The sequence below is a fragment of the Haplochromis burtoni genome, unplaced genomic scaffold (assembly GCF_018398535.1).
Source record: "Haplochromis burtoni strain Fernald_Lab_line unplaced genomic scaffold, NCSU_Asbu1 Contig_176, whole genome shotgun sequence".
NCBI classification, from domain to species: domain Eukaryota; kingdom Metazoa; phylum Chordata; class Actinopteri; order Cichliformes; family Cichlidae; genus Haplochromis; species Haplochromis burtoni.
Window position 1 is genome coordinate 586160 of NW_024582537.1, and position 12659 is coordinate 598818.

Below are 12659 nucleotides of genomic sequence, written 5' to 3' on the forward strand. Positions count from 1 at the left end.
CTAAATTATCAAAAGTTCCAATGTAAGCTTTCCAGAGTAAAGCTGCAACGACACAGAAGCAGTATGAGATGTTTGAAGCTGCACCAGATAAAGTTTTGATTTTGACGTTTTTATGAAATCAGCCAGTGGGATGCAAAGGAGCTTTATACACTGATTACATTTCTCAGCATATAAAGATATTTAAAAATAAATAAAATAACCACATTAGTTAGGATGTTGTGTAAAATATAAATGTAACAGGAGCACGGTGACCACTGTGTGTGTTTTCTATAAGTTTCAAAGTTAAATGTTTCCCCATTTCTCAGTTCAGATCCTCCTTTGTTGCAATTCTCCCTTCTGGCAGCATAGGTTGTTCAAAAACATGTGTATCTCATTCAGCATTGGAGCTTCCACACATGTGCATATTTCATAAGTCTGGTGCACTAATGTGATAGCATCTCTACTAATATGCATGCTCTCATTTGAGCTGTGAACTCGTACACAGCTCAAACCTCTTGTTTGGTCCAGAGGACGTCAATTTAAAAAAGGAATTCAAGCTTTGATTGGTCAGGCCAAAAGACTTTCTGGTACATATATCAAATGAGCACTGCCTCATGTATTTTATTAACATGTAGAGGTTTAACGGTTCTTCAGAACTGCTTTTCACACCATGTGGTTATTTCCACTGCTGTGCATGTTTGTTTTTAATGCAGTGCCATCTGAAGATAATTTTTTTAGCCTTGCATCTTGATATTTCCCCTGATTCTTGGAATCAGATGTTTAAAAACCCTAAATTCTTTAATTAATTGACCAACCTTAGTGGTAGATGTTGGAATAGCTGTTTACTTTCTCATTCTTTAGTTGCCCACTGTTTTTGCAAACAAGGCTGTTGTGGTAGAGAGAGTAATAGCTTCGTAGTGCAGTGTTTAACACAACAGTCAAAAGTCATTTTGTAGTAATAGAGAGGGGAAGATTTATATATCATTTCTATCTGCTCATAAAGAAACAACTATTGGGTGATTAGTAAACTGAGCTGAGCCCATCTCTGTGCTAAATGTGCTAAAAGCTAACGAAAACTGTTTTAAATGGATGTTACAGCAGTAATAACCCTGCACATAATCCTCTGTCAAACCAGGAATTGGCATGGTTTGGTATGGATTGAATAACCATGATTTAATATTTTAATTAGTGAACTTTTAATGTGCAGGAAGCAGATTCGGTTCCTTTTGATTGGACCAATGTTTTAATAATTAAATTTTATCAGCATCCGCTGAAGAGCTTTTAGTGCTGCATGTATGCAGGCGTTTGCTGAAACAGAACAATTCATTCTCAGCGCTGAGCCGCCGTAATTTTCAAGGAACGATGGTGCTGTTAAAGTGGCAGGTGAACATTTACAATCAGCCTCTTTTGTTTCTCCCTCCCTGCTGTTTCATGCTTCCCGGCCAATCATGTCTGTCTGTTATTTATCTACTAAGATGTATGAGATGTGGATACTGTCAGTAAAAAATAGGGTGTTATGTTGATGCACTCTTCTTTTATTTAATTATGAGCTGCAACCACCAACAACATTGTTTGGTTAAATCCAGTTTAATATCGGACAAACATATTTATACATGTACACACAAATTACACATACGAGTCTGTAGGGCTTTAATAGCTAAACAGGCATTTTATTGTATGAATATTATTTATTTCTAAATTATTTTAATAGGCTGTGTCTTGGAGAGGTTCAGGTGATTTGATTATTTTTATTATATTTAATGGAATAGCTCAATAAGCACAACTATATATCCATTTATTTTGGAGAGCATCACTCTTTCTATGCGCTTGTCTGTAGGTAAATATCCATGCACAAATTTGAGGTAAATCTTTAGACGATCCTGCTGGATGTTCAATAAATAATTTTAATAACTTACTGGAAATTGCGCAAATTTGTTTCAGTGAGAATTATTAAGAACATATTTGGAGATTATTGAGATCATTGAGAAGTGCCACTCTTGGACATGGAAAAAGCTTATTTTAATTAGAGGAGTATAAATGCTTCTATAAAGTGCATGTTCATAATTCAGCTGTCTTCAACTGTTTACATGGGTTGATGTGCATGTGCATCTTTCAGATATCAAACATTAAATTTAATGAATGGATGAAGTGGCTCAAACAATACTCACGTACTCTGTCGTGGTCCATACCAGGCAGACATCAGGCTCTCTCTCTCTCCGGCTGCTTTGAAGTGATTACAGCAGAGATGTGTTTGTGTTGGAAAAACAAACTGTTACCTACTGTAGGCTGTCTGTCTCTCTCTCCCCCTCCTCTTTAGTCTCTCTGTTTCTTCCCTGGGGGGGCGATGGCAGGTTTCTTCAAGGCAAGAGCAACAACCTTTCGTGTCGCTGAACATCTTTACATTCAGAACACGTAGACCTACAGAACAGTAGAACTTTATTCCGGCTATTTTTCTGGGTATTTCCGGGAAAATAGTTCACACAGTAGAAGGCTTGTTAAATGTTGTAATGCACTACCTCTGACAGGTAGTGCATGGAGCCAAAAGGTTTTGGACTTAGGTTGGTGCTCTTCCTTTTCATCGACTCCTTTATGACTCTAGTTGACTTGTTCCCCTGATGGACTTGCTGCCTTGCTGAACGCCCTCATGACTCTGTTTGGGTCGATCCAGTCTCGTGCTGCAGTGATTTGATGGCTTTGTTCGAGGCTCCAAATCGGCCTAAAGCTTGCATGTTTTGCTCTCTGCTTCTCCAACTCCAATCAGAGGCCTGCCGTCAGGAAGTGAACCCGTTTTAGTGGAAGTTAAATCCAAGCAGCATGTGCAGCTGAGCTTTGCATAGTCCCCTATGCAAGAGAGGACTCAATTATTTCCAGATGTAAAACAATGGAAATCAGCATCACCCAAAGTCATTATGCACAAGCTACTAATGACTAGATTTCAATGTTACTAACTTTAGATTTACATTTCTTCAAATTATAATCTTAATTTTTTTTAGTACTCTTTGTAGCCAAGTTTAGGAAATGCTTGTAGCATGTATTCCCTTTAGAGCTGGCTACTTTATTTTGATCAAACTCTAATTTCTCTCCTTGTGCCTTCTTGTTACCTGCACTCGTTACAGCCCAGATGAGGATTCATGTCAGAAATTCATTCCTTTTATCGGGGTAAGTATTATCTCTCTCTCTGCCTAAATGCACTGATCAGGCATAACATTATGACCACTGACAGGTGACGTTTACCTCTTTAACGTGACACGCGTTAGTCAGTGGGATATATCAGGGAGCGCGTGAACATGTTGTTCTAAAAGTTGATGTGTTAGAAGCAGAGCTTGAGGATTTGTGCGAGTTTGACAAAAGGTCAAATTGTGATAGCTAGACGACTGGGTCTCCAAAACTACAGCTCTTGTGGGGTTTTCTTGGTCTGCAGTGGTCAGTGTCTATCAAAAGGAGGAACAGTGGTGAACCAGCAACAGGGTCATGGGTAGCCAAGGCTCACTGATGCACATGGGGAGTGAAGGCTGGCCTGTGCGGTCCAACAGACCGCAAATGAGCTACTGTTGTGGAAAAACTTGATGCTGGTTCTGATTGAAAGGTGTCAAAGATTACACAGTGCATCGTATTTTTGTTATGCATGAGGCTGCATAGCTTCTGACCAGTCAAGGTGTCCTTGCTGACCCCGTCCACCGGTGAAAGCACCAACAATGGCCAAGTGAATAACAAAAGATGATCACGGAGCAATGGAGGAAGGTCTGGTCTAATGAATCACAGTTTCTCTTGCATCACCGGGTGTGTATGCATCGCTTACCTGGGGAACATCTTTCTGTGAATAGAAGGTAACCAGGTGAAGGCAATGCAATACTTTGGGCAATGTTTTGCTGGGAAACCTTGGCTTCTCCCATTCATGTGCATGTTACTTGGACAGGTACCACACCTAGCATTGCTGCAGAGGATGCACCCCCTTTCATGGAAATTGCATTCCCATCCTCTTTCAGCAGGATAATGTGCCCTGCCACAGAGAAAGAATTTGATCAGGGATGATTTGAGGAGCACAGAAACGAGTTTAAGGTGTTGACTTGACATCCAGATTCCCCAGATGTCAATCCAAGTGAGCATCTGTGTGATGTGCAGGACAAATAAGTGTAGGTGTGAGGGATCTGTTGCTAACATCTAGGTGACAGATACCACAGCATGCCTCCAGGGGTCTACTGGAGTCCATGCCTCGAGTACTCAGGGCTGTTGTAGCAGCAAATGAGTGACCAGCACAATTTTAACCAGGCAGTCACAGTGTTATGTCTGACTGATGCAAATGCTGCACTTTTCAGATTATCTGTGGGTTTTTGTGGCACTTTGAAGTGGTGCTTAAAGTGATAAACCTTTGCTTTTCCATTCTGTTCTGCAGATGGTGAAAGTTGGCATTGTGGAGCAAACAGCTGCAACATCAGGTACACCACTGCTTGGCTACTTTGTGGTTGTTGAATATTAAAAGAGATGTTTTGTCATAGGCTGCATGTTAAACCTTTATATAAGACTTCATTAGACAGCTTTACTGAATGAAGTGAGCAGCATTGCCATATCTACATTCCTGTTAATCCTTATGAGCTTATTAGATGTAAATATATTCTCAAGGCATTAATAATCAATTCCAGAAGGACTTGTTGATTTATACTGTAGCAATTAATCCTGTGAGCCTGATGTTATATCATCTTTGTTATGCTGAGACTTTGAATAAATAAAAAGCTTCATGTTAGTGTTGCAAGTCAACAAGAAGACATTTTTGTGTTTAAAGTCATTTAAATGGAGAGATGGCTAGTTTACTGATTGTAGGTATGATGCAATCTAACAATATTTCAAAAGAAATTGCAAGAAATTGTTATTCCTGATGCTGCTTGCCTCCTTTCACAGCTCTTTTTTGCTTTTTCCTTTCTCAGGAGACTCTGATGATGCAGCGCCTCTGGGCTCCTCGCTGCTCTCCTCCACCCCTCCACAGGTATCACCCGCTTTCAAAGAGGCATCGCCCACACCGCCCTCGTCTCCCTCTGTCAACACCAGCTTTTGTGCTTACAGGTAAGATGTGCTGCCTGCTGGAGGGAAATTACATCAAGTTCTTTTTTACTAATGTCCTTGTAAATCAAAGCAACGTCTCTGCACAAAGTTTAAAATTAAATGTTTGAGCCAGAAGATATTTCATCTTCTGAGACTCTATACAAAGTCTAAGAGCAAAACTGGCACATTGCAAGAAGCTTTATGCAACGCAGTCTCTTTGAGGGGTCCCAGCTTTCAGATTCAAAGCTACTGATGCAAATTCTTTACAAAAATCTGTAACGTTTTACGACTTGTACGTGTATTCCACAGCTGTATATTTGTCTTTCATTTGTTTCATTTAAGCACATCTTTCCTTTAAAGTCTGAAGTTTCACATATCAGGATATAAAAATCTGTTTTTTTGCAGCTTCTAAAATGTAGAACTATTTGAGTGTGTCATTGTTTATTTAACAAAGAATCAAAAGAGAGAAGCAGTGTGAATAAACTAGAGAGATTAATTATTTTAAAAATGAATACCATGTTCGTGTACTTATATAGTGCTGTATTTATGTACATTTTCCTAAAGACAATGACTGCGTGAATTCCTTCTATACGATACTGCTCAATTCTCTATATTATCTCATATTGTTTTTATGTAATTTATGCAAGAAAGTTTAAAATTAAAGCCTTTTCACAGTATCAACATTGCTGTTTTCCTGCAGCTCTGGTGGTCAGGTGGAGCTCATGGGGCTTCAGGTGGACTACTGGGTGGCTCCAACAGAAAGGAAGAAAGATGTGGAGAAGCGAGACTCCTCCTCCAAAAACACTCTCAAGTGCAATTTCCGCTCGCTGCAGGTCAGCCGGCTGCCACTGGGGGGCGCAGAGCCAAGCTCCCAGCCCACCATGTCTATGACTGTGGTGACCAAGGAGAAGAATAAGAAGGGTATGTTGTATGACTGTGTTGTCACGGTGCTCTGAGGCAGTCATGGGAAGCCCAAAGGCAGGGGTGTCAAACTAATTTTGCATCGTGGGCTGCAAACAGCCCACTTTGATCTTACAGTAAGGGGGCCGGTCCTGTGAAACTCCACCTTTCTGTCAGTATAAAGAAGTTTAACTACATAATATCTTAGTATAAAAAAAGGACAATTTCAAACATAAATCTCGGGTTTTCTACATGAAAAAAAAACTGCTGTGGCAAAGAAAGAGAGATCTGTGAGCATGACTCCTCAGGCTTAAACTGAGAAATAAATGTGCAAAATCACGAAAATAGTAGCTCGTTGTTCAGACCGCCTTGTAACTATAAAACAGAAATATTTTGTTAATTCACAGAAAATCATAGTCATATTCTTTTTTGTAGTCCCTTTGTATGAAAATGAATTTCTGTAGTTGATAGAACACATTTTTTGTTTTGTTTTTTACTATAATTGAATTGTTTATCTATTGATTAATTACTTTGGTGTAATATGAAAAGCCATGGGAGAGGCCTTAATCAGGTTGAAAATACATTTAAAAGTCCAAAATTTATGCCCTTCTTCACTCATTCCAGAGCCATCTAGTGGGCCTAATTGGAGGCTTCACTGGGCCAATTCTGGCCCCTGGGCCTCATGTTTGACACCCCTACCCTATAGTAAGACGTTGGTTGTGAATGAACCCTGAAAAAGTCAATCACCTCTATAGTAGTCATTAAGAAAACAGTGTAAAATGATTAAATCCAGTCTTGCAAAAATGTTTTCACATACGACTCCTGAGAGACCAGAAAGATTCTGAGATCACAGTGTGCATCTCTGTTGTTCCCTTCTACCAGTCATGTTCCTGCCAAAAAAGAGCAAAGACAAGGAGGTGGAGTCAAAGAGTCAAGTGATTGAGGGCATCAGCCGCCTCATCTGCACTGCCAAGCACCAGCAGACCATGCTGAGAGGTAATTTTCTGCACAGACCTCCTGCTCGGTTTACTCTTCTTGCTCAGCGGCCCAGACATCCTCAGACAGACCACAGCTGCTTCTATTTTGACTGATTACTCACATTTTTAAAAAGATCAGATCAGGAGTTGTTCCTCGCCGACCACTTCGTACTAATCAATATCTAATCAGTCAATCACATGGTGGCATTTAGGCATGTAGACATGTTCAAGATGACAAGATGACATGGTTGTCGGTGCTGGACAAGCTGGTCTGAGTATTCCACAAGCTGCCGATCTACTGATCCGCATAGAAACAGCTGCGTTTTCAAAGATGCCCGTGTAGGTGTGGACTTAGCGTAAAAGAGTTAGTAGTGTATTACTACCTGATTGAATTTTTGAGGTGTGAAATAAACCGCAATGGAGTTTTACAACAAAATATGGGTGTGTGTGGCTACACTTTTCTGTTGTAGCTCCAATAAGCAACTTTCCAAAGTTAAAAATTTGCATGAGCCATGGAACTGAGACCAATAACCACTTTCATACTGAGAGCACTTTTTGTTCCGTGTACTGCGATGCGGCAGTTTGGCAGTTAATATGTACATTTGAAAGCAGTAACACCTGTTACATCATGAAGAGGACCGTGTGAATTTCAGCGAAAAGCAATGTTTATTTTTATGGGAGGGGCGTTCATATCTGGCGATTCAGATCTTAAGACAAGAGGAATACTTGTTCAGCATTTATTCCCAAACTTTAGCGTCACTCATATCAACAGGAAATGAATCCATAAAAATTGTGAGCTATTTGAAGAGTAGTACTGGATAATGCAAAATAATGCATGCCTTGCACATACCTAGAAGGAGTATTTGTTATTCAAGGACCCTCAGGATTCAGGGAACCTGAACCTTGTTAAGAGTTTAAAAAAAGCCATTTCATAATGAACTCCAAAGAAGACCACGACCATGTGCTTTTACACATTCACTCAGCTGCTAACTCAAAACCCTAAAGTGCCATGAATGGGTGAAGTGTGTCACCTCTTGCTAGATTTGCAGGTAGAAATACTTCGGCGTTTAACCGTTTGTCTCTTCCTCCGCAGTGCTGATCGACGGCGTCGAGTGGAACGATGTCAAGTTTTTCCAGCTGGCTGCTCAGTGGTCCTCACACGTCAAACATTTCCCCATTGGGATCTTTGGACACATGAAAGGCCCTTATTAGCAGCACCTAAGAGACTGAAACATGGAGGACAGCAAACCCACCCTCCCTGCCTCCCTCCCTCGTGCCAAGAGCTCTTAACCCCCTTCCTCCTACCTTCGCCTGCACACTTCCTCCTATTCTGCTGTCTTAATTTAAACTCCTGCTTTCTACACTTGCATTGTCCCCGTTATTTAATCTTTTGCGTGTTTTTTGTTTTGTTTTGTTTTTTAATTTTCTATTTATGTAAACACATCTCAAGGCAGAGCTGCTATGAGAATATTTCTTTACTTGGCTTTTTAAAACAAAAATCCTGCTGACGTTTTATAGACTTTTGAGGAAAAAACATTAATTGAATAACAACTAGAAATGACTTCTAACCTTTAACATAATGAGTGCCCTGGTTTCACTTGGCCATCAGTTTTTTCGTTGTTGTTTTTTTCCTTTTCAAATTCGATGAGGATGGTTTTAAACACTTGGCCAGCACAATTAATCACAGCTATATTATAAAAAAAGAGCCATCTGCCTCATAATAAAGGTCATATTTTCTAATTACAGAGAAGAAATTTTGGATTTACAGCCACAGAGACTGTTGGCAGTTCATTGTCTTAAGCCAGAGGGAGAAAGGATAAACGGCCTCCGTGAAGAAGTGTAATGTGCAATAGACGAAATATTGTGTGAATGCAATTCTGCTAGAAGATTACACACTGCTCTTAGTGGTGATTTTCACTCTTTGCATCCCTTCTCTTCTTTACTTTACCCTCCTGATAAACTAGTTCAAGGTTTGAAGAGAAGCTTTTTATAGTAGAATTACGAGCGCAGTTAACCACAAACTTACAGGAAAAACTTCGGGAAATGCTATCTTGTTGAGAATTGAATGAGAAGATTAATACCTCTCTTATTTTTTATGGTAAATTTGAAGCTATAGTTGTTTACAGTAGAGTAAATAGGTACCCTTGTTCTTTTGAAAGGTAAAAGAATAACTACTTACCAGCACTTCTGAACCTCACTTAATTAAAACCTTATATCTTGTATGTTTAACCCCTATAGAAACTGAGCCAACCTAACCGTTTCTATGTTTAGTAGAGTAAGAATGGGGCATTGTGGTTTTATGGCTGGCACATAATGCACCCTCCCTCCAACACACACAAAATAAATAAATCAGGTTTTATACATTCCAGATAAAGCTAAGCTAATGGTTAATGACTGACCCGGCTCTAAACAAACGGAACAAAATCTTCTTACCAGCATCTCCAGATCTCACCGTCTATCAAACATCCACATAGAAAATGAGACAGGGTAGCTGTTGCTCTGTTTGCAGCGCTGAGCTACGCTAATTGGCTGCTTACACATCTGGTATCAACTACAGTACTGTGCAAAGGTTTTGAGACACCTCTCATTTCTTTATACTTTGCAGGAAAATGAGAAATATGTGCAGTGAGTTATTGAAAAACGAAGCACAAAACAGAATATGCATCATTCTGAGCTTGAAAGTCAATATTTGGTATGACTATCTTTGTTCTTCAACACATCCTGAACTCTGTTAGGCAAGATTTCTTGTCATTTATTTAAGTAGTTTTCAGGAATAGTTCTCCACGACATTCATAGCTCTTCTCTAGATGTAGACATTGCTTTCCAGATGATATTGCACGGTGGATTAAAATCTGACTGTACTTTTTCTGTGTTCATAATTCCCTCCATTTTTCCATCAACAACTGGCTGAAATGCAGCCCCAAACCATGACAGAGCCTCCACTATGTTTTACAGATGGCTGTAGACACTCACAGTTGTACCTCTTTGCTCTCTCTTTGTACATATTTGAGAGTATTTATTACTCCATATGACCTGTTGCCACAGATTTTCCGTGTAGTTCTTGTGTAATTTGACTTACTTGAGCCTTTTCTCCCTGTTTCCCTTCTTTATAAATCACTTTGTGACAACCACCGTTCCAACATTTCTGATGATAAGCAAACAGCAGATGGATAAACTCACTTTTTATAGATTCAGCTAAAGAAAATTCGAAAAAAAATATGTGTTTATGACAGGCTGACAGTAACACAGGGCCACAAATACAATTTAAAACTTCTTGTTTTTATGTTCTGACACAACACTGGTTCATCCCTTAAATTTTGATTTTATTTTTTTTCATGCTTGAATGATTCATAGTTCAGTTTTTGGTTCCACAAAAAAACATTCCTCTGAAAATAATCAAGCGCAAGGGCTGAACTGAACAGGAGTTACAAACCACCCAATGTCCAAAGAAAAACTTTGAAAACCCTTCAGAAATTCTGGGGAACTATTTCTCAATACCACTTAAAAAACATTCCAACATCTCCTTGGAAGCAAAATATAGAGACACGAGGGGTAGTTCAAGACTTTTGCACAGTACTGTACTTGAGAAAGTTGGAGCCCAATGTCCACTGTGTTTCCTAAGAGTTATCTGAATGAATCAGACTCTGCACAAGTGTGGCACACATCAGCTCAGCCAAAATTAGGAAATGTCCCACTGATTATTGGAAAAAAATTGACCACTTCCTGTTTTGTTTTAGGTTTTTTTGTTTTGTTTTTGTTTTTTACTATAATAAAATCAATAAATAATCTATTGAAGCCATGGGAGAGGTCATTATCAGGACAAAAATACATATATGCCCTTTACATTTATACCCTTCTTCACTCATTCCAGAGCCATCCAGTGGCCCGAATTAGAGCCTTCGCTGGGCTGATTCTGGCCCCCGGGCCTCATGTTCGACACCCCTACCCTAAGGGTAGATTTTGGTTGTGAATGAACCCTGAAAAAGTCAATAAACGCTATAGTAGTCATTAAGAAAACAGTGTAAAATGATTAAATCCAGTCTTGCAAAAATGTTTTCACACACGACTCCTCCTTAATGAAACCGGTATCACTCTTTTAAACGTGACTCTTAATGAAGCCATGTAAGACACAAGAATCCTACTTAAATTAAACAGAAGTCATCACAGTTCTTTGGTGTGTATGCAGCAGCCATAATCTGCAGGCAGGTCAAATACCAGTGCACAACGCTCATGATTAATCATATTTAGGCATGGTGCAGACTAATGTCACCTCATCTCAAAATGTGTGGTGTAGAGCTGTGGCAGTGGTACTGATCTTCTCATTTAACTCGGCAAAGAAAGCAAAACAGCATATCTCTCGAAATGCCAAACTGTCCTTTAAGATCAGCATACAAGGTGAAACAAAAGCGGAGAGTGTATTACATTACATTCATGAATTCTTCCTCCTTGAGCCCCACACTCCTCCATACACTCCATATGTTCCGCTAAAAGCAAATGTTACTTTTGCCAAAGGAAACGCTCAAGAACTGCAGCTCACTCATTACTTGTGTGGTATTATAGATGACTTCATAATGTAGAGGTGAATGTATTGACGGTACCTTAATGTAAAGCACTTTTAAATGTTTGTTCAGTATAGATTAGTATGTTACACCCTGGGAACCTGCAGGTACTATTGGCTGTCTGCCGTTATGTCTGAGCAAAGTAAAACAAGCATCCGGGTCTCCTCAGTGCTGTGAAAGCAAAGTTCATGCTCGGCTTGAGGCCTCGTCAAACTATTTTAGATTTTAGTTACATGTTCTGTGAGGTTAGCCTAGAAAGTGTATGTGGATTACGTCTGTAGATTTTGCTCCATCTTTAATTCACTTTTAAGACTGAGTAGTATTTTGCTTAAATTTCTTTCAGTAGCAGTGTCATCATAACCTTTACCAGTTTCTTGATAAGTGCCTAAATTGCTTAATTTTGACAAATCAACGGAAGTAAATATCCCTGGCTGAAATGGTGCTGATTCGAGCCCGGACAACAACAAAATATCTCAGTACAGCACATTGATTTCGCAACGCAAACACGTGCGGTGTGCATCGGTGGGAAGTAAAGTCACGCTTGACCAGCTGATTATCAGTAGTTTAAAGAACACTACGGTCCATTCATGGCGAGCATACATTTGTTGTTTCTCTGTTTAGAGAATATTTTAGATGTTTTTTTTCCATGTTGTCTCAGAAAAGGCTTGTTGAAAGTTCCCTAAAGACTACCACTGTAATCCCAACAACTGGGAGTAATAAAACTACTATACACACTAAAATGTACTTTTCATGTGTGGGTTACTTGACTTGGTTGGTGCTCCAGAACTGATAAATTTAAAATAAGAATATGTGATTACAAACTTTATATATCTCGTTAGCCCTACTTCTTAAGAGGACCTATAAAAGGCTGCGACTGTATATAAGAATGTCCATGTGATAAAGCTTACGTGGACTTTTTGCACCATCTTGTGGTACAAACTGGTTTTAAACAAAAGTACCGTCCAGCCCTAGTTCAACTTTCCTCGATATCTTCAACACAATACGCAGGGTTTTTTTTTCAGATTTAGCATTGCATTCACAATAACTAGCTAATCATAATACATTTGATTTCTAGGTGCTGTTCATGACACTCAAGGACGCCTTACAAGCCATTAAAAAACAAAATCATGGTATAGAAACCAGTCTATGGAAGATAAAAATAAAATTAGACAGAAAAGGAAAACCTTGTGTTTTAAGGCTGGTCTTG

General features: G+C 39.3%; 1 protein-coding gene across 3 annotated transcripts in view; it reads left to right on the top strand.

Moving 5' to 3' along the window:
- Window positions 1–12196, top strand: part of pacs2 (phosphofurin acidic cluster sorting protein 2) — a 64774-nt gene extending 52578 nt beyond the window's left edge. For all 3 annotated transcript variants that reach the window (XM_042225615.1, XM_042225618.1, XM_042225617.1), the window contains 6 exons: window positions 3096–3138; window positions 4373–4415; window positions 4902–5037; window positions 5717–5937; window positions 6799–6912; window positions 7987–12196. In XM_042225615.1, the coding sequence (XP_042081549.1) occupies window positions 3096–3138; window positions 4373–4415; window positions 4902–5037; window positions 5717–5937; window positions 6799–6912; window positions 7987–8105 (676 nt within the window). In that variant the 3' untranslated portion in view covers window positions 8106–12196. The remainder of the gene's footprint in view (window positions 1–3095; window positions 3139–4372; window positions 4416–4901; window positions 5038–5716; window positions 5938–6798; window positions 6913–7986) is intronic.
- Window positions 12197–12659: the final 463 nt, after the last annotated feature.